We start from the raw sequence: 24,212 nt of genomic DNA on the forward strand, positions 1-24,212 counted from the left end.
ACAATTAACAGTTGAGGAGGTCTTTATAATACCCAGTGCATTAAACTAAATTTAAAATGGTATGAGATAGGTAAGCTATAAAATACATTTACAGAAAATGAAACAGTAACTAAAATCCCACCTTTTATTTCAAAATAAAGTCATTTGGTAACAAATTCAATTTGTTCAAAAGGCATACAATTTATAGAACAAAAACCATACCAATTAGAGGCTCTTCTCTTCTGGGATCATTCACAAAATCCTTCAGACAGGTTATGTACCCTGCGAATGATCTCTTCACTGAAGTAAAAAATACACATAAAGAGACATTACACATTATATAGTTTACACATAATGTCTATAATATTAAAGAAGTTTCTAATGGGAGATAAATGGTGACAAAAGTCATTTGCACTCTGAAATGCATAAGGAAAACAGGCAAGACCTCAGTCCCTCAGAGAAAAAGTCCAACACTTTCTCTTCCATAACAATTTTATACACAAGGATCTAATGTCTCTAAGAAAAGAAGCAAATAAGCAAAACAAGACTTCTAACACAATTCAGTTTACTGAGGAAAGACATGACGTTCACATGCCTAGCATGTCCCAGACTGTGTCAGTTCTCATGAAAAAAAGAAAAGCCATCAACCTCCTCCTCCCATCAAAAGCCTAACACTCATGCAGCATTCTGGAACTGCTTGTTTGGAGTCTGAAGTTCAAGAGATATACTGCCTTAAGGCTAACAAAAACCACAATTTTCACTAATACAGCAAATACCTTTTGAGCTCTGGGCAGCCCAAAGGCTGCACAGACACACTCAGTGTATTCTTGAACTAGCAGCATTTCAATCAGGGCTCTATCTTGCTCCTCACTGAGTTTTAGTAGCCTGCTTTTTGCTCTGCCTAAAACACTTCTAAAGCATTCCTGCTCAGCTTAGAACACCAGCAGAGTTCAGCTAAAACAACCTGCAAAACAATCTCAAGGAGACATTAAGTGTATTCAAATGTTGGGCATTATAAAAGACCATGATGAAGCGTTAAAAAACATATTTTTAATCTGAAAAAAAAAAAGTGCAGAACTAGAATTCATCTACCTAATTACATATAACTGACCAATGAATTATGCAAGAGTAATTAACATTGCTAGTTTCTTCAAATCAGAGCAAACAAGTAGAAATATCATAAGCATGGAACTGTTACTGTATTCTTTCCCACTAGAATGGCAGGTTATGGCTAAAAAAACCCCAAAAATTTCACAAGAAGAGGTAATTTCATATTCATCCTTAAATATTCATGCCATTAGAAATATGCCTGTGCTACTATCAAGTAAAACTCCAGAACTGAACACAAACAAAAACTTCACTAAGTTGCACCATTTAGATGAAAAACCTCTTGCAAATAACAGTGCTACAAAATACCTCGTGGGACACCTCCTACCACAGCAACAACATGGCCTACTTTCACCAAAAGTTCCGTCTTCTTAAAATCTATGTTTTGGTGGGGGTTTTTATCACCTGAGGTGACATGCAGCAGTCAACATGTAACAAGCTGGTGCCCAGTAATTCATCTCCACAGACAGACTTTCATCAACACTTAAGTGCATGAATCTGTGTGCCTGTGCAGCAGCTCAGTGTGAGCTGGTTATTCCCAAGCTGACAGAGAATGGCACATGATCTTTTGGACTTAATATGGAAAGATGCATACAGAAAAAAATTACAGGTCTGGTCAAGGTAACAGCCATTTCCTTCTTGTTTCCTAACACACAACTAAATACTTTTGTCTTAGTATCACCTTAATAGCAAGCAACCCATGCTGTTCTTGGTTTATATGCTTTTGGTTTGACATATTTTCACTGTACTCTGAGCATGCTGCAATTTTTTTTTATTGAAAACTTCACCAACTAAAAAAATACTAGCTAGATTCATTTCGATATTGTCAGATAATCATGAAGACAGAAACTATGTCTCAAGTTTGAAACTTTTTCCATAAAAATACTTGTAACTTCTTATTCTCCTAAGATCTTTTTTTTACATAAATTAACCAGTGCACAGAAGAAAAGCAATGGTCCCAATGGTTGCATCAGAAAAAGGCATCATTTATATTCAGGTACCTCGTCTGAGCACTCGGTATTTCATCGGAACTTGGATTAGAGCCGAAGAACCTAGGATAAGAGTTTGACAGTCAGATTACTTCTTCACATTTGCTTTTATTAAGTACTTAGTAGATCATTGACACATATTACAGAATTGAACAATTATCTTCATTTTGCAGTTTCATATAGGTTCAGTATTCCATCTTGGTAGTTTTCTTTTTTAACTTCATTGCTCTAAGTCTCCCATTCCACTCCCCTTCTCCAACAACACAAAATACCAAATACACAAATGTGACAGAAACCAGAATATTCAATGCTTATTTGATTTTTAAGTGCTTTTCATATTGGATACTTATTGTAATTATTTTAACTATTCAATATCATGCTCAACAATCAATCTGTGTTCCAGATATCCAACAAAATCTTCTGGTCTAAACATTCAGAGACTAAACACAGTCCCAGGCAAAATTAATATAGTCATTAAACTACATCTTCTTTTACACAGGGGTCTGTATCTATTCCTAACCACTCAGAGCTTCAAAGTGAATGTTAAGGTGTGCACTTACACTCCTGTTGGAATTTCTCCCTTGCCCTTTTCTCCCTCAAATCCACAGACACACACAAACCCCAGTGCTTTAATGACGTTGTCAATGTTTTGTAAGTCACAACAATCAAGATTAAAATAAGGTGATACATTAATACTCATTTGATGGAAAAAGTGAAAGTTAAATTATTAATTATTTGCACACATAATTCCTAATTTTGAAGTAATACACTTTTCTACAGTCATGGCAAACACATGTTGCATACATAATTTTTTTTTCCTCTTTCTGCATAAGACAGGGAATTAAGAGATAGGTATCAAAGCTGTAAATCAAATAAAATCAAGATTACAAACATTTTGCAAACAACTCTCCAATATTAACATAATGGAAGAGGTATGGGAAAGCATATCTCCTTTGATTATTTAAAATAAATTACGCATATTTGTCAGTTAAAAGCTTCAAAGTATCTGGTGGCAAGAAGATCCCCAGGCATTTTCCAATTAGAACAATTACTTAATGTCAGAATTGTTCAATTAGTGTCTGAAGCTCAAGTGAAGATTCCAGGTCCAGCATGTGCAGACATGGCCAAATGTTATATGACACAAACAGGCTTATGTGAAAAAGTGCTTTGTTTAGTTTACTTCTAGGAACAAAGTGAATTTACAGAGAATTGCACCAGAAGCAGTTCTCAGCACATTCTGCCTTAACGTGGTTAGAGTTTACAAATATAGTCAAGCTAAAAATCAAGTTGTGATAGCTGCTGCTATCACCAAAGGCAGCAGAGTGGGGGATTGAATTTTATTTAACTACAAAAAAGAAAAAGCATTAAGTAAAGATCATTGCTGCCCACAAATCTTTAACAAAGCAGTTTTGATCTTGAAGACTCTCCCATTCAGCAGCAGCATGTTCCCAGGCTAACATTTAATTCACACTTACTAGCCACGTGGCTTTGTAATGCTATCAATAATATACTTCTTAAGCATCTCAAAATCAAACCAAAATAGTATGCTCTCTAAAGCATGCCAGACTGATCAATGAGCTGAAAATCAGCTGGTTTGCCAGGCTCAAAGGGAAACAATCAACAAAGCAGCCTCCTGGTCTCCAGTAAGCAACAGAATCCCCCAAAGAGCAAATTCCAGGGCCCACAATGCCCAGGGATGCATCCCCAGCCAGGCTACAGATGTTGACATTCATAAAACACCATCAGAAAATTCAAAGGCAACAGTAATTTAGGGGATATAAGTGATGCCACAGCTTCAGCTGAGTGGGACCTTGGGAACACAGAAACTGCACAGGCAGTCATTGCAGAATATCTTCTCCCCCATTATCTGGGACCTGTAAGGTTGACTACTACCACTCCTGTTCAGTTCAAGGGGGATGTAGAGCGGGCCCCAGCAAAATGGCAAATAATTTATGAGAACAGGCTTGGGAGCCGGACTTGTTTAGACAGGTGGAGATGAAGAGGAGACATAACAGCATGGATACCTGAAAAGCAGCTACAAAATGTCCAGCCCTGTGGGAACCTGACAGAAGCACTAAGAAGTAGCAGCCAGGAATAGCTGCTACAGGTGCAAAGATTAGATATTAGGATAAAATTCCTCTTTGAACAGAGGAGCAACTGCAGACTGATATTAAACACATGTAGAAGACTCTCTGCCTGTCAATATATTCAAGGATTCAGCAAGAAAGTGACGATCCAGCACTGGTTGTAGTTTTGCTTCAATCAGGAAGTTAGGAAATCACCTAATCAGTCTCAGGAAATCTCTTCCACCTGATAATTTTATTTAGTAAGAACTACGTTCCAAATACTAGCTATGCACATGAACAAACAAAAAAACCCAACAAAAGCAACTCCCTGAAAAACCCTTTCCTTTCAATATTCAATCACAGAGTGCTGAACACATAAAAGGTGGAGAACAAAGAAACATCTGTTTATGTATTTGTAATGCACACACACTCCTAATGACTGCCAGAAATGTAACAGCCATGTTTCAAAACAAAAGGGCAGTTTCAGATACTGTCAATTCAGCTACTCAGCAGCAACAAGGATGTCCCAAGCTCAGCACCAGATTCCCTTTTGAGTATAAAGGGGGAGTGAAAGGGAAACAAAGATGCCAGATTCCACCATGTCAAGGAAATCCCCAAGACAAAAGTAGTAAGGGTGTTGAAATAATGTTCCACCTTATACTTCTATTATTATGGCTTCTGAAACATTTTCTCTTCTAGTCTGTAAGTCAGAATAGAATTTCCAAGCTTCTCCTTTGAAGACTCAGCAGTAGATATACATCCAAAAAACACATCCTTATTCATATTTAACAGACTCTGAGCATGGAGGGACATGTTAAAACATATCAATTTCTTAACATATTAAGCTGAAATGCTGATCAGGATACTGCTAAGTTTATCATTGGTGAACACAAGGCAGAATCCACCACATCTGTGCCTTCACTGGAGAAAGAACTTGTCTTCAATGCTGTTTAGCAACTGCAGCTTATCTTCAGACTGGAATCCTCTCCTTGACTCCATGTTTTACAGAACAACCATAATGAAGCTTTCTTTACTCATGGTGGAATTTACAGGTTTTAAGTTGAAGGGTATAGATACAGATTAGTAGATCCAGCAGCTAAAACACACAACATCCCTTATTACATTTTCCATTTGTATTGCTATAAAGAGCAGGACCAGCTTCCTCTGCATCATACTGTAATGCAAGAAAAATTCCACAGGCTGTACAAATAAATTCATTAATCCACTCCTCTGTGCCATATTCATTTCACCGTTAAGCCCTTTGTCCATAAAGGGCTTTAACAGAGCTCATACTCTGTATTATGCCTCTTGCCTGAGCTAACAGTAGTAAACCACTGCATTTTGCTACTGCCCAGTAAATGTTTGCCTGTGTGTATATTGGCTTTGCCCCATCATTTAGTGCCTCTTGCTCAAAGCAAAAAGCTTTCAAAACTTTACTATTTTGGCCAATAGACCCCAAGAAAAAAAAAAAAAAAGCCATGTTCATTCCCCTCCACTCCTAATCTCTGAACACATGGGCAACTGCCTTAAAAAAGGGCTGAAAGAAGTATTCCATCTGTCCAATTACATGACTGTACAAAGGAATCACATGACTGAAACTCATGTACTCAGCTGTGCTTTGATTTAACACTCTTAGTAAAGTCTCAGAACTTCAGCATCTTCTATTTCCACACCTTCCATTATGTTGCTTTTCTTTGAACTGCTGAAGGGGAAAAAAAAAAACCCAAGCCAAACCAACCAAATATATCAAACTTTGTCATTACCACAAAAATAGCTTGTGGATAGTTTTGCCACATGGAAACACACAGTAATGTGATGAAGAAAGTCACCTTTCTTACAGGAAGTAGAACTCCTCCAAAAACAAACACCTGGAATCAGATGCATTTCCTCACTTAATTGACTTTGAAGTCAACATGGTTGTACAGTCACACAGGTTACATACACTCACCACTTCTGGATTATCAAGGAACTTTTGGTGGGTTCAGAAAGGATGTAGGGAATATCCCATTTGGAAATACCCAGAATCCAAATACTTTGGTTTACAAATGGCAGGTGTTTGTTTTACAAGGGAGGTGCTCTCCCTACTGACAAAAGAACTTTTTTTAATTCTGCAGCAAAGAAGAAAATGCAGATATTGGTGTAAAACATTCTTAATATGTCAAGCTTCATCCTCTGAAGTACCTTTTCCTTTTTAGACAGTGTACATTTCAGGTACTTGTAAGGTATCATCCTGAATTATTTCCAAGAAAACTCATCCTTCACTTTCACATCATTTTTTTCCTGGCTCTTTGAACTCCAGGTCTATGAACATGCTGTCAAATTTCAATCTCACTAGAACATTTGATATCATGAACATTAGAACAAGATTGCAGATCCAGCAACAAGAACAAAAGCATCTCAATAATTTATATACTGAAATTAAATTAGGTTCAAACTTTACATAGTGCACCTAATTTAAAAAATCCATACTTTCCATGTGCATTCACAAAACTTCACTACTAAATTTAACAATTTTTGTTCACGCTTACCTCAGAGGTCTACAAACAGTTAAAAAAAAACCCAAGTGTTTAAAATGAAAAAATAAAGGCTAGATAAATTCATCATTACACTTTTGTATCAGTGACAGAGCACAATGAATTTACTGGATCTGCTGGACCTTGAAGGAGAATTATTTATATAATTGGTAATATGTCCATGGGAGAGTTCAAGAAGTTCTACACACATATTGACTACATAATTCAGCATTATAGTTCCCAACACCTCTGAAAAGTTACTTAAGAAAAAAGCTTTTCTACTTGCAAAAAAATCTAAAGCAGCACAACTGAAACATACAAATAAATTTCATCAGACCAAATTTCAGCCTCTTTGGACAAATAAACCCCACCAGTGGCTTGCAAATTGACCTTCCACAACTTGATCTTCAGTGAAGCAGAATGCAATAGACAGCAGAATAAAGGAGACATCAATAGTATTAATAGTAATTTTTTATTAGAAGTAAGTTTCTGATAGGTTCAAAATTATTCCTGAGGCAGAGAACTTTCTGGATAAAAACGTATCTTGCAATGCTTCTGACATGTAGTACCCTGTGATGTTGAGACTCCTCCAGAGGTCACAGCTAACTTGCTTACCAAAGCTTCTAAATTCTTCACTTCATTAATTACATATTTTGACATCTTGTTCTGCAGGACACATCCCAGTTGAAAGATTCCAAGTCATGACATTTCCAAAGATACAGTACTTGTAGCATGCACACATTCTTAACCTTTGGATTAATTCTTAATTCTCCTTGGAACACAGAGACTGCAGTACATACAGCACTGTATTCTAAAGCCATAGGTATTTGCAACAGGTTCCTGCACTCCACCACTCTTTTCACAGCCTTGCTGCCACAACTTCTGTCCTCTTATTCAAGTCACTTTCTGCCACATGCATCCCATACATTATTCCTCCAAAACCAGATTTTACGATCTTGAAGAAAGAACCTCTTCACTTAATGAGTATTAATTTTAATGATCATTTCTGACACAAAATTCAAAGAAATCTGTAGAAAGTGTCTTCCACTAAAAGCCCTTGACCAGAGCCACACAAATCTGTTCTTGTTGCTGAGGTGTAAATGCAATTTTGTGGCACTTGAATCCACTGGACTTTGAGAAGACTTGGAAGTTTCCACAACTCCTCAAATTCTGTCAGAGAGCTCCGTTACCATACAGCAGTCACAGGTGACTGAGGCAAAATCTCATGACTGTTCTCACACTTGAATGACATGTCTTGCACCAATCCCCTCATCAGCACAAAACCCTGAGAGCAGCTAATGAAGCTCAGTCTCTTAGGAAAGGGCTCTGACCAGCATTTTCCCAGATCTTTCTTGCTTGTTGATTCTTCAGGGTGCAGCAAGTGGTGAGCTCAGCCGGCAGCACTTCCCTCAGTACAGGACTGACACTGTCACTCTTCCCTGTGCAGATGTGTGTCTTCAGGCACCTCTGATCACCTTGGTTCAAAAAGGCTGAGAGGTTCAAAAGACACTGGGGAACAGATGATAAAGGTGGAATGTAAGCCTTGCTTCTTCGGAGAACAGGCTAAGAAGATAAAGTAGAAGTGAAACGCTTGTTTCTTGTGTGACTGACTATAACCATTTGGTTTTTAATAATCTCATTGATTTTTATCAGTATTCCCACATCTGCTTATACCTCTGCTTCCTGTATGTCATCATAAGTAGCTTTACAACAAGATTTTCATTTCCACTGTGAGCAAAGTATGTATCACTTTTCCAACCTAGTATATATCACTCTTCCAACCTTTCACCACAACTTCTACTTTCATTGACATATGACAGTCTGGATTCACATTCTCAGTTTCTGGGGAAAAGACACCCCAACAACTGAATTCACCTTGAATACATCTTTGCTCCTCCAAGTCCATTACAATAAAGAGAGGCAGAACATTCCTGTGATGCAGCCAAGCAGCTTCAGCACGGGTAGAGCTGCATCTGCAACAGTGCTGTGTCAGCCTGCTGATTTAGCTTCTCAGCATTCTGCCTGAAACTCAGCAGTGAGTGCATCAAGCTGACAGACAAGTAGGAGACAGTTTAGCCTAAGAAGGTGAGAAACTAAAACACTGACTATACATCCCTCCACTAGACAGATACATAAATATTTGTATGTGAAAAGGCATAAGTAAGGTTTCATACTCTAAAACAATTCTTTGTCAGCAGTTCACTAGACAAATCTCAGAAGAATGTTCAGCATATAAAGAGAAACACAGTTAGAGACATAAATTGGCAAATGCAAATACCTGAACTATTAGAAAAGCAACAAAACAGTAAATCCCCAAACAATATCTATCCTAGGAGGCTGGAAGAAAAAAGTATTATACTTACAATAGAGATTCCTGCGTCTCATGGCTTTCTCTTGCTTTAATTATGAAGATGCAAGTCATCCCAAAATAAAATAAGAAAAATAAATTAATGTGCTGCATCATTTGAAGGAAAAATCCAGCACTTCCAGAGAAGCCTTTGCAGACGAATTTCATTACAGGCCAAAATTTCCATTGTCAAACAGGAAAAATTACAGCCTTTATGATTGTCTGCAAAAGCTGGAAGTACCAACAGAGTTGTACTTACAGTTAACACAAGATTACTTTCAAGAAAACCCTGTTATTTAGTGAAGTTTTAAGGGATGATTATGGCTTGAAACACATCTGAACGATGCCAGGAAAACCTAAAGTATGACTACAACTCCTAAGTTTCAGAAGGCGTAGCTCCAACAACAACAAAAAAAATCTTACGCCAAAAGGAAAAACTAACTGAAAGCAGCTCCCCCACCATTTCTTGAGTGGATTTGGTTAAACCTTAAGGCTAGCCAAATCTCAGGAAAGATCATTCATATCATGAAGAACAGAGAAAGTGTCTTTCACTGGCTGAATCCAGAACAGATGATTGTTTTTTGGCAGAATCTAAAGAAAAGAAGAACTTAAATTTCCATTTAATGGCTAAGCAATCCTGACTCATTTTGACAATTTTCTGGCAAGTAAACACAAACTTGTCATTTACAAGAATAAAACAATAGTGTGATCATTCTACCACTACAGCAGCTGTCTGTCCAGAGCAGTCCATGGAGTTAAGTGCTGCATTTTCAATATTCAGTGGCATGGAAGAGATGATGGACATGGGTGTGGTAATTCAACAGGAAGCAAGACTGATAAAAGTTAATTGTCTGAGAAGCCAAGTAGCTGTACTTTCGTGGCAGCTATAAAATAAGGAAGTGACCCAAGTCCTGGTATTGCCACAGGCAGTGGATGGTTCTGTATAAATTCAACAGGATTTCATAAGCTTAATACAGACACAGTGTTCCTCACAGTTATGATGTTCCAAGTGCTTTTGTTACTCATTCTCCAGTTTTACAACAAACAGCTGCTAATACCAAGTTTTCAGACAAGCACAGAAAACATTAGCGACTGTGAGCTGCTGTTTAAAGAGAATTTCCTCCTGACTATTTTCAGACAATTACCTTTGACTGCACCTGGTTTACTGCTTTTGTTAATATCAGAAATGCAGTTTCACAACTGAAGCTAAAGGGTCTATTTTACTTGTGATCCCTGCTACTAGATCAGGAACTAAGATTCTCACACATTAGGTGAGAAACTTATTCTCTGTTCTGGTTCAGGGATTGTAACAGCTGTTTTTGAGCTATGACTGTGAAAAGTTAGAGTAACTTTTGGCAAAGTGTCTAACTTTGAGAAGCCAAAACTCAAAAACTAATGGTTTTAAGGGTTCAAACCTTCTGGGCACATGGCAGTCTGTATGAGCTACTGCATAAGGTAGTTGCCTACACAATTAAGTTCACAGGTTATTTAACAGAACAGTTTCAATTGCATAGTTAAGTATTACATGAACATAATTTAGTTTTTCTTAAACATACCCCATCCTTAAATATATCAGTCAGATATACAAGGATATGCATGGAAATTCTACTTATTCTAATACTTCACACTCATAATAAACAAATCAAGTTCTGGGGTTTTGTCTTCTGCTTGGCTTTTCCCCTCAAAAGAAATCTCCACAATTGAAGTTTCTCTGTGGAGAAACAGAACTAACAGAAGATATGCTGCAGAACACAATGGCTTGCTTTTTGGGACCAAGTATAGACAATCCAACAGCAAGGTAATTTTCCTGTAACTAGCTACATTAGCATTCCAAGTATCAACACAAATATGCATGACTGAAATGTTTAAACAGCAGTGGTTGATTTTACTGCCACAAAAAGGACAGAAAAGTTGCCTGCACATCAGGTATTTCAACCACAGGTTCTGATGTGCAACAATCAGGGGTGAGAGACAAGAAATGAGAACACTGAAATGATGAAAACAAAGGCTAACAGCTCTCTTCACAGATTTGAACATTATTTCTTTCTGAAGAGCCTGTAGGACATGGCAGGCATTTCTACCTAACTCTACACTTGAAGGGGGGCAAGGAAACTTGAATCTTTGATGGAACCAGAACAAATCTTCATCTGTGCTCCAAACACAGCTCACAAAATAAGCAGTGCTATTTGGCTGATGCCATACCTGCAAAGGGCTGATCAAAACACATGGAAAAAAGGTGTTCCACTCTAGGATCTCCCTAGCAAACTGAGCTATAAAACTAAAGCATACTTACAAAATCAGAATAAATTATATCACATACCACCATATTCCAGGTATGTACACCATAGGTGTAATTGATTTGGGGACCATTGTCCCAAAAAACCTAGATTTCTCCTCAGCTGTGGAAAAAATCAAGAAGGCCAAACAAACCCATCTTTCATGCATGATATCACCCACTACTCTCATGGGCTTAGCTGAATTAAAAGCATTAGTAAACTAATATAATGGTTGTTTCCTAAACATTTTACTATAATGGCTAAAACTAAAATTGAACTTTTTTCGAAGTATCCAATACCAACCAACTCAAATTTTCAGAGCCATGAATCATACACACATCTATGAATATTTTGGCTAATGCACTTTCTACAACTTCCCATCCCATTAGTAGCTGCTGTGCAATGAAGCCACAGGACCCCACCACTGTGCTACAATGCAGAGGTCACACAGCACTCAAGGCACAAGGTACACACAGCCTTGGACTGTGATCACCCCAGCCACACAATCCTTGGGCCATCAGCACCCTTTGACAAGGCTCTGGCCTTATGAACTAACAGCACTAGAAAAAATTGGAGGTAAAACAAAGGTATGCAGAAACAACCTAAATAAGTATCTTATGCACCTATTCAAAATCCAGATTAACCAGACTATCCAGGTGGAAAAAAAGAAAAAAAAAAAAAAAAGAGATAAAATAGCCATGTACACTGAAGGTCAAGTGAAGTATTCTCACAAATCTGTCAGACAGCCAAGCTTTACTACTGCAGCTATTCAAAAGAACACATTTTACTCTGAACAGCTATAGGAAACACAGGCCAATTTCATATATGTATCACATGTTTACATTTGTTTCTTAATGACTGTCCTTCTGCCAAAGGGCTTTTTCCTGCATTCTGGAACACCTTCCAGCAGCAGACAAGCACAGTATCTTTAACAATGCCATTTTAAAAGCAAATGGGAAACTGTTATAAAAAAGGCAATCTGACTGAAGTCATAAAAAATGGCTGATGGATTGGTCAGGCTAGTACTGTGGTTTAGGAAAAGAACTACTACCTTCTCTTCATTTTGTTGCGTTCTCAGGACATCCTTTGCTATTATTTTGAACAGGAACTCCTCCAGTCTAAGAGCTATTCACCATCTACACCTACTCTGTATTCAGTGGAAGCATAGGCTCAGGACTTTTATAGCTATTCCAAACCTAGTGGTACAAAACCCTGAAATCAACTTATGAGTTCTCATCTTTTTCCACCAAAGCACACAACAGATTTCATCATTTAAAGAAAGAAATTGGACATAACTGAAAAGAATGATTATATGAGCTTGGAGAGTTACTCCTACAGCAATGCAGCTGTGTGACTGACCATGACTCCACACCCAATAAAAATCCAATTTTCAACCTGTCCTACTCCTGTTTGCTCCCAGCTCAAAGACTTCACTGACACAAGAAACTGGGAGATTTAGCCCAGCATACATCCAAGTGTGAAACAGAAGGAAAAGTATATGCAGATTTTCTAAGAAAATAAATGCTGGGTTTCCTACTTTTGAAGGGAAAATCAGCAATAATTAGATTGCTAAGAGGGTTAGCTAAAGGAAAAAAAAAAAAGAAACAACCACAAAATCAAAGGAATTCTTTACATCAGCAGGAACATTTGGTAGGACATGCGAAATACAACCATACACTTCTGCTTGATAAACGAGAAGTAAGAAGACTCAATCCTGTGGAGATAGAAGAGGGGTTGGAGAGACTAGAGCCACTGATTCAAATAAGAATCAATGCTATTAAATTGATCAGCAAATAGGTAACAGAATATTATTAATCTGTCTCAATAGCAAAGAGATGGGGAGATGCCCTCATTCCCAAAAAAAAAAAAGGGCACACCATCACTTGAAAAAGGCAGTTTATATGTTAGTAACTATTGCTCCAGGAAGAATAAAGTGCCATTACATTAAGAAAACATCAGAGCAGGCTCTGCAGTGCCACAACAACACAATCTGATGGCAGCAAAGGAGTACAGACTACGGAGTTATGTCTCACCTTTACAGACTGAGAATGTGGTGGAATTTTGAACAATCGTCAGCCAATCAACAGCCAAAGGTTCGGTCACTCAGCATTTGTAAAAGCCTCATCTCTAAACACACCCTCACGGAACGGTGCCTAATTATTTCATGCCTTTGTCTGTTTTGTGCTTAAACCACGGAGCTGCTGGTTTATGATGCTTCAAAGCAACACAAGTGTCAGACTTGATAGTTAAGTCCATGTAACTCCTTCAGGAAATCAGGACTGGTGTTACTATCAAAGTAAAGAGGAAGCTCATTTTATTCAAAGTACAGGTGAGTTATCTAGACTCGGAAGACAGAACAGTACTTTTACTAAGTGCATCCTAAAACACAAAGCTGAATTCTTTCACCACTGGCGGCTCTCGTTTCATTCAAATGTTAATTTCACCGTTAGCACACATTTACCTTCAAGTACAGCTGATGTTTCAAGTTACATGCTGCACGAAGCAGAGTTGAGAGATTCCCACCTTATCTTTTTCTTGGAATATTTCAAGCAAGTTACTGTTACAAATCTACCAATAAGTTAGACAAGCACTTGAAGCCGTGTGAAATGAAGTGCAGAATTTACAGAAGTCCCGAATTAAGATTAAATCTGCATATACATTAAAAATGGAAAAAGTTTACCCTCCTATGCTTCGCACCACGGTAGTGTGACTGAAGACTTATGGCGCACATACAGTAAATTTTACAAACCTGAAAGAGAAAAATTGAAAGCACATCTTCAGTTATGCTACGAACATTCTGCCCTTGGTGAATTATAAATATGAAATACATCCGTTCCTACAGAGCAATCGTGTAATTCTCAAGGTCTTCTCTGGCTCAAACAGTTTGCATGACTTTTAGGAGAGCAGCTTACCACTAAAATGTCCAGAAATAGGATGCAGACCTGTTCAAACAATACTTAAACAAGTGTTTAAATAAATCAGGTGGTGAAAAGGCTTTACAAGCCCTTCTCTGCTACCAGCACTTTCTGAATTCTTAGTTTTCTAGAGTTCTCCAAGCTGGAAAGCCAGCAAAAAGGGATGGCCGTGCAGAAACTCGAAAGGAACAGAGGCAAAATTACGCCCTGGGATAACTGCAGCTCCGTTCATTGTTCATTCACAGCTACGTTAAGGGAGCAGAAAGGGAGCAGAAAAACAATGGAGGCAGACACATGCATTTCATTAAGATCCACAGACCCGCATATACCATTGCAATAATTAAGAGAGGACGATACAGACGTACAAATATGTCTTATTATCTTTAGCTTTTATAAAAGCAACGCATGCTAGTATCGTCTTTCCTTTACGTACTGCCGCAGAACTTGAATAAGCTAGAAATAATATACAGAGCTACAAAACCACTGCAGGACTGACAAATTTAACGCGCTCTGAGCCGGAGCTGCAGCTTTTAGAGATAAAGGAGCCTTTGCGGCCGCTCATCAGAGACACCCGGCCGAGGTTGGAAAGGCAGCAGGCGAGACCCACTCACTGCACCCGTGACTGCCCAAGAACAGCCACAACTCACCGAGCCCAGCTCTCCCGGGCACCGGCCCCGCTATTCCCCCACGTCAGAGCCCCTCTGGCTGCCAGGCCCGGCTCCCAGAGCCTGCCCGGGCTGAAAACCCCCCAGAGACACCCACTCACATCGCAGTAAAAGAGCTTCTTCTCGGGCTCCGCTTTGCCATCTTCTGCCTTAACTTCCTCAGGCACGGCGCTCATCCTGCGCGGCCGGGAAAAAAAATTAAAAAAAAAATAAAATAAAACCAACTCTCTTTCACACAGTGTTTTACAGCGACCAGGTGGGGGCGGGGGGCACGCCTCGGGCGGACGAGCTGGGTTATTATTTATTATTTAGCTATTTGAGCGCTATTGTTTCATTCTGTGGGTCAGCGCACATCTCCCAGCACCGGCGCTGCCCCACAGCATCCGGGAGCTCACGCCCACCTCGCCCCCCACAGCGTTCGTCACTTCCGTCAGCGCCGCAGCCACGCCCCCAGGCCGGCGGCCAAAGGCGGGCAGCCGCTCGCCTCGGCCAATGGGGAGCAGGCGTCGAGCCGCGCGCCCGGCAGCAGGCCACGCCCCCGCGATCAGGCCACGCCCCCCCATGCCCAGCCTGGCGCCCCCTGGCGTGAGGGAGGAACCGGGAGCGGCCAGGCCGGGATGGAGCGTGGGATCGGGCCGGGATGGATAGGGGGCCAGGCCAGGAGGAACCCCGGGAGCAGCTCCGGGAGAGGATGCTGGGACCAGTTCAGGGGAATACTGGGCCCTACTGAGGCTAAGAGAGTCTACTGCAACCAGTTCGGACTGGGGTGGGTGCCTGGACCTGTTTAGGATGGATACTGGAACCAGCTGAGGTTCGGGGTGCATCCTGGGACCTATCCAGAGTGTGAAAAATGCGTATTTTATGATTGGCTTTTCGCAAATATTAAAATGCATATTATATGTGTTATGTTAGAAAGTTATGCTGTAATAATTTTCTTAAGTAGTGTGTTAAATATAGTTTCAGGTTATAACAAAATGTTAAAATAGAAATTATGCTATGTAAGATACTTTTTTTAAAGAAAGGACTCGCAGTGAGATAGCTGCAAGACACCTAAATCTTTCAGAGAAAAAAAAATTATTGCCCTCTTATCAGAAGAAACTAACTTGTTCCTGCCTCGCTCAGCCATAAAGATGCTGTCAGGATTAAGATGAAGAAGCTGACAATGACCAAACAGAATCCTTTGTTTGGATGGAATTTATGCATCATGTATGAGGTGTATGAATATGCAACAAGCTGTTGTTTCTAAGGGTTAATCCTTTGTTAACGGGTGTCTTTTTTGGGCTTATGGTGCCCAGAAAAAGGTACCTGGACGTCCGTAACTCTTTGTTTCTGTTGTTTCATATTGTCCTAATCCAAATTGTCCAAATTATTATTTACTCTAATTATATTGCTAATTTTTATAACCATTTTATTACTATTAAACTTTTAACATTGTAAAAACAAGTGATTGGCATTTTTCACACAGAGCAAACAGTGGGAGGAGTGCACAGATGCTGGGACAAGTTCAGAGGGGATGCTGGAACCAGTTGAGGCCAGGGAGTGCTGAGGGTTACTGGGCCCCTATGGGGAAGGGGCAAGAAACACACAGAGCAGCAGCTTTAATTTAAATGCAAACATTTTATTTTAAAATGTCTCAGCAGTACACTTCTGCCTGGTAATAAATGTAAAATATAATTTAAGAAGTACGCTTAGAAGTTCCTTCTAAAAGCAGGCCAAGGAGACAGTACAAAACACAAGAGAAAAGTGCACCGGGTTCAAACAACATGCCAGAAGGTCAAACCCACAGGTCACTGCCTGGTTTGCATCAGCCACAATGCCTTTTACAGGTATATTAGCGATATACCATGCCACCTGTGACACTCCTGTGCACGGAGCAGCACAGCCAGTGGTGCTGCTTGGGTCACACAAGCAGAGGTGATCCCACAGGATTCCCTGGGTCGGCTTCCCCAGGGCTGGAGCTGTACCTGTCTGCTGCCTCATCTCCCCAGACGGGCGGCGTTCCTGCCTCAGCCACGTGCCCCAGTGCAGGCATTACCTGCATCATGCAGTACATTTCCTAATAGTGCTGGGCTGGTTGCAGTGTTCTCTCCAGAAATACACCCTCCCCAGAAAAGTTTTGGGGAATCATGGAGCACCAGATAGGCCAAAACTGTTTGTGGAACTCCATGCATCTGTTTGTTAACCATAGAACCGTAGAACGGTTTGGGTTGGAAGGGATCTGAAAGATTATCCAGTTCAAATCCCCCTGACATGGGCAGGGACACCTTCCACTAGACCAGATTGCTAAGAGTTTGTCTTGTCCTCCACTGTGTTTCTTCAGGAGAAGCAGGAATGGCACTTTTAATACTGGACTGTAAGTGGAGTGTAAAGGCAGATGTCTTTGGTGATGATGTTATTGGCACCTGGACATTTCTCTTACAGTCAATCTTTTACATGGAGTCACATTAAAATGCTTGGTCATTATTTGTGGTTCTAATCTCAAAGTCTAAAATGGACTAACTGAAAACACCACACTGTACATGTTATGTAATGCTTCCATACCCTTCTTAATTAAAAAAAAAAAATAAAGTTGCAAATTAAAAGTGCAGTTGCACAGTGAAAGAATAAACCCATGTAGAAAAAAATGAAAGAAGCTAAAAAGGAGAAAATTAGTTCCTTGATTATTTGAAAGAGAGATCATATCTAAAGAAAAAAGAATTTGGCATTACAAACATACTTTGCAGCACCAAACTGCTGGTGGTAGCTGGGGGTTGCTTGGCAGTACAGACTCCTGAAGAGAGGATTTTTCACCAGAAGAGTGACCTTTTTTCTTGTTTTGGGGATTCAGCTGTTATTAGTGAGTACCTCTATCTTATTAAAGAGGGGGGAGAAATGAGGCTTTGCACTTCTGCCTAACACTGTTCTTTTGGCAAAACTTTTGAAGTATGCCTAAAGTGGAAATAAAGCTACAAATACAGAAAACAGAAAGGATGGAGACCAAAATGTACCATCCTATGCAATCAAAAAGGTGGAAAAGCTAGAGGAGGAAAAGGGAATTGCCTTTAAGGAAGAAAGTGTTCTTTGGTTTTGATAAGAAGGAACTCAGGGGGGAGAGGGTGTGAAGAAAAACCCTTTCAGAAGAGGGAAGTTTGTTGACCGTGCAGAGGAGGAATCTTTTTAGCTATAGTGAGAGTAGAAACAAAACTGAATACTGTCATTGAGAACTGAGATAACTTTTGCCCTTTTCAAGTTCTTTCAAGAAAGACAAAATTAAAAAAAAAAAAAAAACAAAAAAACCCAAAAAACCTACAATGGTTGATGCTTGCCTCGCCTTATTTCACATTTTAATCAACACAGGGAGGATACAAATGGTGCAAAACCCTAAAAACAAAAAAAAATGAAGGACAAAAAGAGATTCAGAAGGGAGAGCTCACACCCTCCTGTGGTGCAAAATGAGGAGTTCTAGACTAGAACTTCACCAGATTTTTTTTAAATGCCTTTTAATTGCTGAAATACAATTAATAAGATTAGCCAAGCTGATGTTCTTTCAATTGCCTTCTAGCACATCTTTGTTTACCATAATTCTACCAGTACAAATATGAACCTGGAGCTGTCCCTTGAGCTCTGTTGCATCAAAGAAATCTTAAAAAACTTAGGACTGCATAGTTAGAGCATCAGCTGCACAATTACCAGCAGCAAGAGAGTTAATGCAAACACTGAATGTGCCACAGCTTGGAAAACTAGCCCCAGGAAAGGAACAGGAGCACTTCATGCCTCCTAGAATGATGTTTTCAATCTGGCTGAGAAATGCATCTTAGCATTGAAATTACTCAATCCTTGTTTTCAAGAAATTATTTTTAGCCTGCAAAGTTACAGAATCAGTTCTACAGAAGAAAAAAGAGGATGTGATTTCAGACCACAGAATTTTTCTGTGAGTGAAGAATTAATGCTGTAGTCACAGAATAATTACACCTTGATGGCAATATATCTTTTTCTTCCCAAAATCAGTCTTTTTTACTTTCCTTCCAGACTACCACTCAAAGAATATCTTTGCCTAAGCACAAGCAAGTGCTTGTATCTCCAGACTTTTGGGTTTTTTTTTTTTAAAGGACTTTGTGTGTTTAGAATATATTTCAGCCTGTCACTGATGACTTTGGTCAGAGGCATTTCTGATAGCACAATAGGGAAATGTAATGACAAGAACACGTCAGATGTCCTTGAAATGTGACAAAGATCTCTTTGTCAGGGTGGTAGTACCCATGAACATAAGCTACTGGGTGCAGCCCTCATGTATGAATCTCCTTCAGGCGGATAAAAGCCTTGTGACTGCATCCTGAGCGTGGCCACCTGCACAATCTCTTGCTCTCTACATGTTACAGCACCTGTTTCAGTTGTGATGCACAATTTCTCATAGGGCTTGGCTGGATTTAAAAGAAGAAACTCCAAGCAAAGAAACTCCTGTTCTAGTGAGAAATTTCTACAGTCTAGTTTAGGTTTAGGATTTTTGTCTCAGTATGATGAGTATTTCCATTTTGAATGCTTACACCCCAGAAGAGTAGAGAGAAAGAGAGAAAAAGAGCAGACAGAGAAGACAAGAAAAAATAGAATCTGTACAGAATCTGTCTACAACCCTGTCATTCTGAGGCTGGTTTTCTTGGTTAGGTGGCACTGAAATGAAAGAAAATAAGTATTTTAATTTTTTCACCCCTACCTAAGGCAATATATATATTCATACATAGGGGAAATAATGGCTTTTAACAATTTTAATTAAAACCTAATACCTTGTTATGACAAAATAATGGGTTTCCTGAAATAACTACGGTGGGTGAGGCTGTCCTATTTAAGTTCCAGAATGGCTTCAACAGAAAGAGTTAAGAAGAGCTTATAGGCAGCAGAAGCTGATCTTATCCCTCAGGCTTGTTACCTCTTAAATATTGTTAAGCCCTGGGGATTTCCAGAAGAATTGGACATGCCTATCTCAATATCATATCAAAGGATCAGCACCCAAAGGCTTACTGAACTGACTGATCCTCAAATGTCAGACTACCCTATACCATCCAGAGCAGACTCAGATGTAAGAACTTTCAGAACACATGACTTTTCCAATAAAGAGTGGGAAAACCACAGACTTAAACTTTGCATTAAATGTTACAATGTAGGAAGTTAGTCTTTCCTATGGTATTAGGTATAGTCCCTTAATCTTTCACTTCCCTTGTTATATCTCCAAACCCAGGATAACTGAAACAAGCTTACCACTCACACAGTGCTGCCCTCACTCAGAACTTTGAAGCTAAGCTTTACTTTGATATCCAAAGACTTTAACATCAATGTAAATTATTTAGAGTGTTACCTTCAGTGGAGGTCTGCCCCAGTTTCAGTCACTATGGAAGTGCAGGAAAATCCACTCTTTTTGCTGTTCAAGCCTACCCCTAGCTCAAATCATGTTGTTTCTCAGTGGAAGTAGTAGCTTTCAGTGGTGTTGGACTAGCATTTGTATGGTGCTCACAGCTGTGCACTGGCAGCTGAAATCAGGTCACATTCTCAGTAAAGTCAAGACCTCAATCAGCAGCTTTAGCACTGATAATAGTCTCTGCTCTATGTGGACCAGGTAACATCCCAGGGGGAAACACCTTCTCACAGCTTTTAGAACTGCTCACCTTCCATACCAAAATATACCCTCCCCAAAGATCAGGGAATTCATTAATCCATTCTGTCTCAACCTCTGGAGGGTTTATGGCTGAGGAAGTTTGAATGCTGTAATCAGTCAGGCATTTCTTTCAGCCTGAATGCTCCAAGCTCCTATTAGGCAACCATTTGACTAGGCATTTCTTCTACAAGAATAATTTTTTATTGTTGCTACAATAAATGCATTGGAAGGCTCCTAAAATAGACTTTAGGGCTGTGCTGAAAGGATACAAATACCAGTTCATTAAGGCTAAAAGCTAAACACCATTGACTGAAAAGATCTTAAACCCTGCTTCTCAGTGCTAGTTTTTAGAATAATACCAAAGCAGCAACCACTAAGAAAATGCAACCATTTTAAAGAATTGCTCTTTCATCCTAATTACTGGTCAGTGCCAGGGGGTCATTAATGTCTGTATACAAAAAAGGTTTATAAGATTAAATCAGTGGTAATTTAACAGGGTACAATGCAATGTCAGGTTTCAGTCCCGACTCAATCCAGGGCACATATCGTGGGGAGAGGTTGAAGGCAAATCTGTGCCTTAAACACAAATGGCAAGAGATTATTTTAAGCATTTATTTCCTCTGTTCTTTGCAAGTACTTAGAAGGAACTGGTCTTTCTTTACCACCAGCAATGGTTAGCAATTGTCCAAAAAAGAGGATAAACTGCTGATCTCTTCATAAACCCAGTTCTTGGGAGATTGCTGTACTGCATTTGTGATAATTTAGACTAGAAGGAATTCTACTGATACCACATTTTTTCATGTGAGACCTGCAGTAAGAACTCAGCCACAAATTAAGTGGGCCAAAATCCTGATGTGCAGGATAAGTGTGTTTTTCTTGTGTCCAAATTTTATGGAATAATAAGGAAACAAACATGACTGCGTTTACACAGTGGGGAGTCAGAAGGTGACTTCTCACTTTTGAGTCACACATTCATCCATCCACCTAGGAGCCCATTACATCTCATGTGTCAGTTTGCATTCCCTTACATGCAGAAGTTTCACCAACCTCTGTAATATTGATCAAGATGTGTAAAGTGTGTCTGGGTTTGTTGCAAACAATGTAAAAATAATTCTAACTGATATGTGCCAGAAAAGCCTGAGAACAAATAGAGTTATGTCAACAAAAAAAGAATGAATTTTATAACAGGGAGAACTTTAGGGAATTTCTGTTGTTAGTATAAATTACTTCTTCACTCAGAGACTTGGCTAGTACAGCTCTCCCACTGTGGTCACAGCAGGCAGTATTTCTAAGCACAGACAAGGCTTTTGGTCCTCTACAGAGCTGCACCTGGCGTAACCCATTGTGCAAAATGGCATCAGCATGTCCAGATGAAGGTAATGGGTTTTAGAGTCACACTTCATCAATGCAAATGATGTGAGAAAGTGCAAGGCAGTCTGAAACTGAACCCAGGTAATCTCATTCAGAGGGGTGTGACAGTGATTCCAAGTGTGGAATTGAACAAGCAGCTTGTCAGAGGTCATGCACGTGTGTTCTCCACCTGCCCCCAGCCATCGGTTCCCACACTACCCTGTTTCCCCATCACCTGGTTTCTGCCAGGCAGCTGCACAAGGAGCTGGACTGGAGAAATTGCAGGGTTCATAGCAAACCCTACAGGCAGCTCTGAGGCACACAGTAGTGTCTGGCACCAGCACAGTTCTCCAGTGCCACTGCTGCATGCCAAGCAAAGGATCATGACAGAAACTCTGTGAGAGTCTAAAGAACTGCTGCATGCAATCATGTAGATAGTGAATCAGTGAGGCAGAGGTTGTGCAGCAACACTGATTTATGGCAGTCTCACTCTGCCTGAGGAACAGGTTTGATTGCCCACAAATATTTTTGCAGTTTGGCGTGAGTTTACGTGATGTGGACAGCGTACTGGAGAGAAGTGTGAATTCCACCACTGTGGTCTCACTTCAGAATGGGGTTTGATATTGCATTGCAAGCACTGGCAGGAGTATTAGAGCAAGGATGTCATGACTGTTTCAAACAATAGGCAGCACATGGCCAGCAGGGAGCTGATGAAACTCAGACACAAAAAAGGAAACATTCTCATGGCTTGGATATGGTCAGCTGGACTATGACAGATTTAGCCCAAGATACAGTAAGATGTTGTTGCCCCTCTTTACTGTCCAGTGTGAAGCATTTCATACCACAGTTCATAAGCACTAATATGCAGAGGATGTTACACCTTTACATCTTTACACCTGCCAACTCTAATGTACAGGCAGTAAATTCTATGAGAAGAAACGGTCAGTCTTGGAGAAGAGCAGCCTCCCAGGTGCAGAACCATTGCACTACCTGAAAACTTCACTTATCCCACATATTTAAAGCATTTGGGAGAATTTTACGCCACTCATCTGGCATGTAAAGCCATGCCCTTCATGACTGACAGATAAAGGAACACATTATAATTATTTATAACATTTTGAAAAAGAAGACATTCATTACAGGGCTTCTTTCAAAAAGCACATATACATACATCAAGCTTTTTTTTTTAAATGATGTGGTTGTTTTATAGGTGAAGTTGATATAAAGTTGAAATAGTGCAATTTTAAAACAAAAATTAGTGCAGGAGTCAAACTACAACAATAACAAAACCCAAAATATAACTTTATTTTTGTTGTTGTTGTGGAAATGCATTACTGTCTGGGTTCAAAGAAAAGTATACACTCTGTTTTCAAAAGCACTAAAGTGCACTGAAGTGCTTTTGAAAGGTATACATCTACCTCTCAGTGAGATTAAGGGTTTCTTTTGGGATTGAAACTAGGATGTTTTGAAAATAATCTTATGTGGGATTTGATTTTGATGTAGGGTGACAACATCTAACAAGCTGCTATCAGTCAAAAAAATACTATCAAGTAAAAAAGTGCATTTCCTTTGTTGATGTTACAAGTAACAGCAAGGAAAATAATCAGAGAAATACTTTGTTCTCACGTATACTTAACAGCATTTTGTAACTCATTTATAGAAGTAGATTACATCCCATTGTTCAGTCTTTCAGCAGCAACATGAAAGGCTGATAGCAATGAAATGGAAAAATATGGAAAAATATGGATTCTAAAAGAATACTAGTCAAGAAACTTAGGAATAACTTTAGTTTGAAGTAAAATAATTTCTAATTCACTTATGCAAGTCGTTGTTTTTACTTACGTGGTCCTTTTAAATGAAGAAGTTGTGTTGGGAAGCCCTTTCCTATTGCCATTAATTTAATGCTGGGATGAAGGAATAGCTGATCCTTCTTATAAGAGTAGAAAAATAATTATAAACCAAAACCTCTTATGGTAGACTGACCACACTGAAAGCCATAAATATTTTTGATTTGCACAGAGGCGTCACATCAGCTTGAGAAAAACAAAGAGAACAAAAGAAACAGAAATTGCTAGACTTTGCTAATGAACTGTAGACAAGAGAGGAAAGGTGATAAGGAAAAATGATCAGGTACACCTGTGCAGCAAGTAATGATTATTTTTCTGTGCCTGAGGTTTTATCTTTCTTTCCTCTTTCCAAAGATCACTAAAAGAAGGGCAGTAGCAAGGGGTAGGCTGTGTGTACCTGTGTCTGTTTCTTTTCACACACAGGTGCACCCACACACACACTCTCAAAATCTTTCCACTGGCTTTTGATTTTAGTAAATCATTTAACTCAACTGGAAAAGAATCTACAACTTCTTGCTTTTAACATTATAAA

At 39.4% G+C, this 24,212-nt stretch overlaps 1 protein-coding gene across 2 annotated transcripts in view; it reads right to left on the bottom strand.

Annotated features, from left to right (window-relative positions):
* LOC134422471 (uncharacterized) overlaps window positions 1-15,270 on the bottom strand; it is a 28,255-nt gene extending 12,985 nt beyond the window's left edge. The window contains exons 1-5 of one of the 2 annotated variants that reach the window (XM_063164573.1): window positions 14,959-15,270; window positions 13,958-14,026; window positions 9,018-9,051; window positions 2,088-2,138; window positions 202-279 (exon numbers count right to left, since the gene is read on the bottom strand). In XM_063164573.1, coding sequence (XP_063020643.1) covers window positions 202-279; window positions 2,088-2,138; window positions 9,018-9,051; window positions 13,958-14,026; window positions 14,959-15,033 — 307 coding nt within the window. In that variant the 5' untranslated portion in view covers window positions 15,034-15,270. The remainder of the gene's footprint in view (window positions 1-201; window positions 280-2,087; window positions 2,139-9,017; window positions 9,052-13,957; window positions 14,027-14,958) is intronic. The other variant, XM_063164580.1, reaches the window with a different exon arrangement.
* Between the last annotated feature and the right edge of the window lie 8,942 nt (window positions 15,271-24,212).

The sequence above is a fragment of the Melospiza melodia genome, chromosome 1 (assembly GCF_035770615.1).
Source record: "Melospiza melodia melodia isolate bMelMel2 chromosome 1, bMelMel2.pri, whole genome shotgun sequence".
Lineage (NCBI taxonomy): Eukaryota > Metazoa > Chordata > Aves > Passeriformes > Passerellidae > Melospiza > Melospiza melodia.